This window comes from Cariama cristata, unplaced genomic scaffold (assembly GCF_000690535.1).
Source record: "Cariama cristata isolate BGI_N322 unplaced genomic scaffold, ASM69053v1 scaffold13103, whole genome shotgun sequence".
In the NCBI taxonomy this organism is placed as follows: Eukaryota; Metazoa; Chordata; class Aves; order Cariamiformes; family Cariamidae; genus Cariama; species Cariama cristata.
In genome coordinates this window covers 7,536-8,451 of record NW_009606702.1, presented here as the reverse complement: position 1 = coordinate 8,451, position 916 = coordinate 7,536, and the positions used below count along the sequence as shown (strand labels likewise).

The following is a 916-nucleotide window of genomic DNA, read 5'->3' as shown; positions in this document are numbered from 1 at the left end:
ATGGCAGTGGCAGAGATGGGGGAGGGGGGGTCAGGTGGTGCAGCCCCAGTGCCCAACGTGCCGCCCGTGCTGCCACTGCTGTGCAGGGACACGGCCTCCGGGTTGATGCTGAGGTCCGTGAGGACACTCTCGCGGCTGGACACCGGCCGCATGGTGCAGCTCAGGACCTCGGAGCCCTGGGAGAGGACGTCAACAGACCCCACCCGGGACCACCTCTTGCTGTCCCTCTGAAAAGCCCACCGGTCGCTGATGGCACACAGGTCTTCCTCCTCGGAGTCTTCATTCTGTGAATGGTTGAGAACAGGGAACGATCAATCAGTTGGAGTCGCGGAGGGTCAGCACGTGCCCCCACCCCACTTTCGTGGGACAAGCACTCCAGAGGAAGGCATGGCCACAGGCGGGGAAGAAAGTGACATGCACACCCCCTTAAACCAGCTCCAGTCCCTTCGGCGTCGGAGGGCTCCAGGCATCGTTTTGCCATGCCCAAGGGCCATACTGCACCAGGGAAGGGAAGGTGCTGCTTCCAGGCTACCTCTGGGTAGCTCACAGGCAGTCGGGACATCCCTGGGGAGCCTCCCCGCAAACCCCTGGCCACACATGGGGATGCTCAGTGAGGGAAGCAGGGCAGAATCCCTTCCCAAGCCAAAATCCGGACAGTCAGAACAAGCAGAGATACACCCAGTAATGATTTCCATATGCTAAACACCAAGCTGGCAGGCATTTTAAATGTATTATTAAGGGAAATATAAAAATTCTCTCATTAATATGCCAATATGAATTGCTGTTTGTGACACACGGGCTGGTTTCACCCGTCCCTCCGGGGCCAGGTTTCCTCCTGGAGATGATGTGCTGCCGGGGGTCTTGGAGCCCAGGCTCAGCGAAGCCCCCGGGGTGATGCTGCAGGTCGCAAGCCCAC

General features: G+C 59.2%; 1 protein-coding gene across 1 annotated transcript in view; it reads right to left on the bottom strand.

The window, feature by feature from the left end:
• LOC104158742 (stAR-related lipid transfer protein 13-like) overlaps positions 1-916 on the bottom strand; it is a gene marked incomplete at its 3' end in the record, with an annotated part of 5,531 nt that overhangs the window by 773 nt on the left and 3,842 nt on the right. The window contains exon 3 of the mRNA XM_009696470.1: positions 1-284. This exon is cut by the window's left edge and continues 391 nt beyond it. Within this exon, the coding sequence (XP_009694772.1) occupies positions 1-284 (284 nt within the window). The remainder of the gene's footprint in view (positions 285-916) is intronic.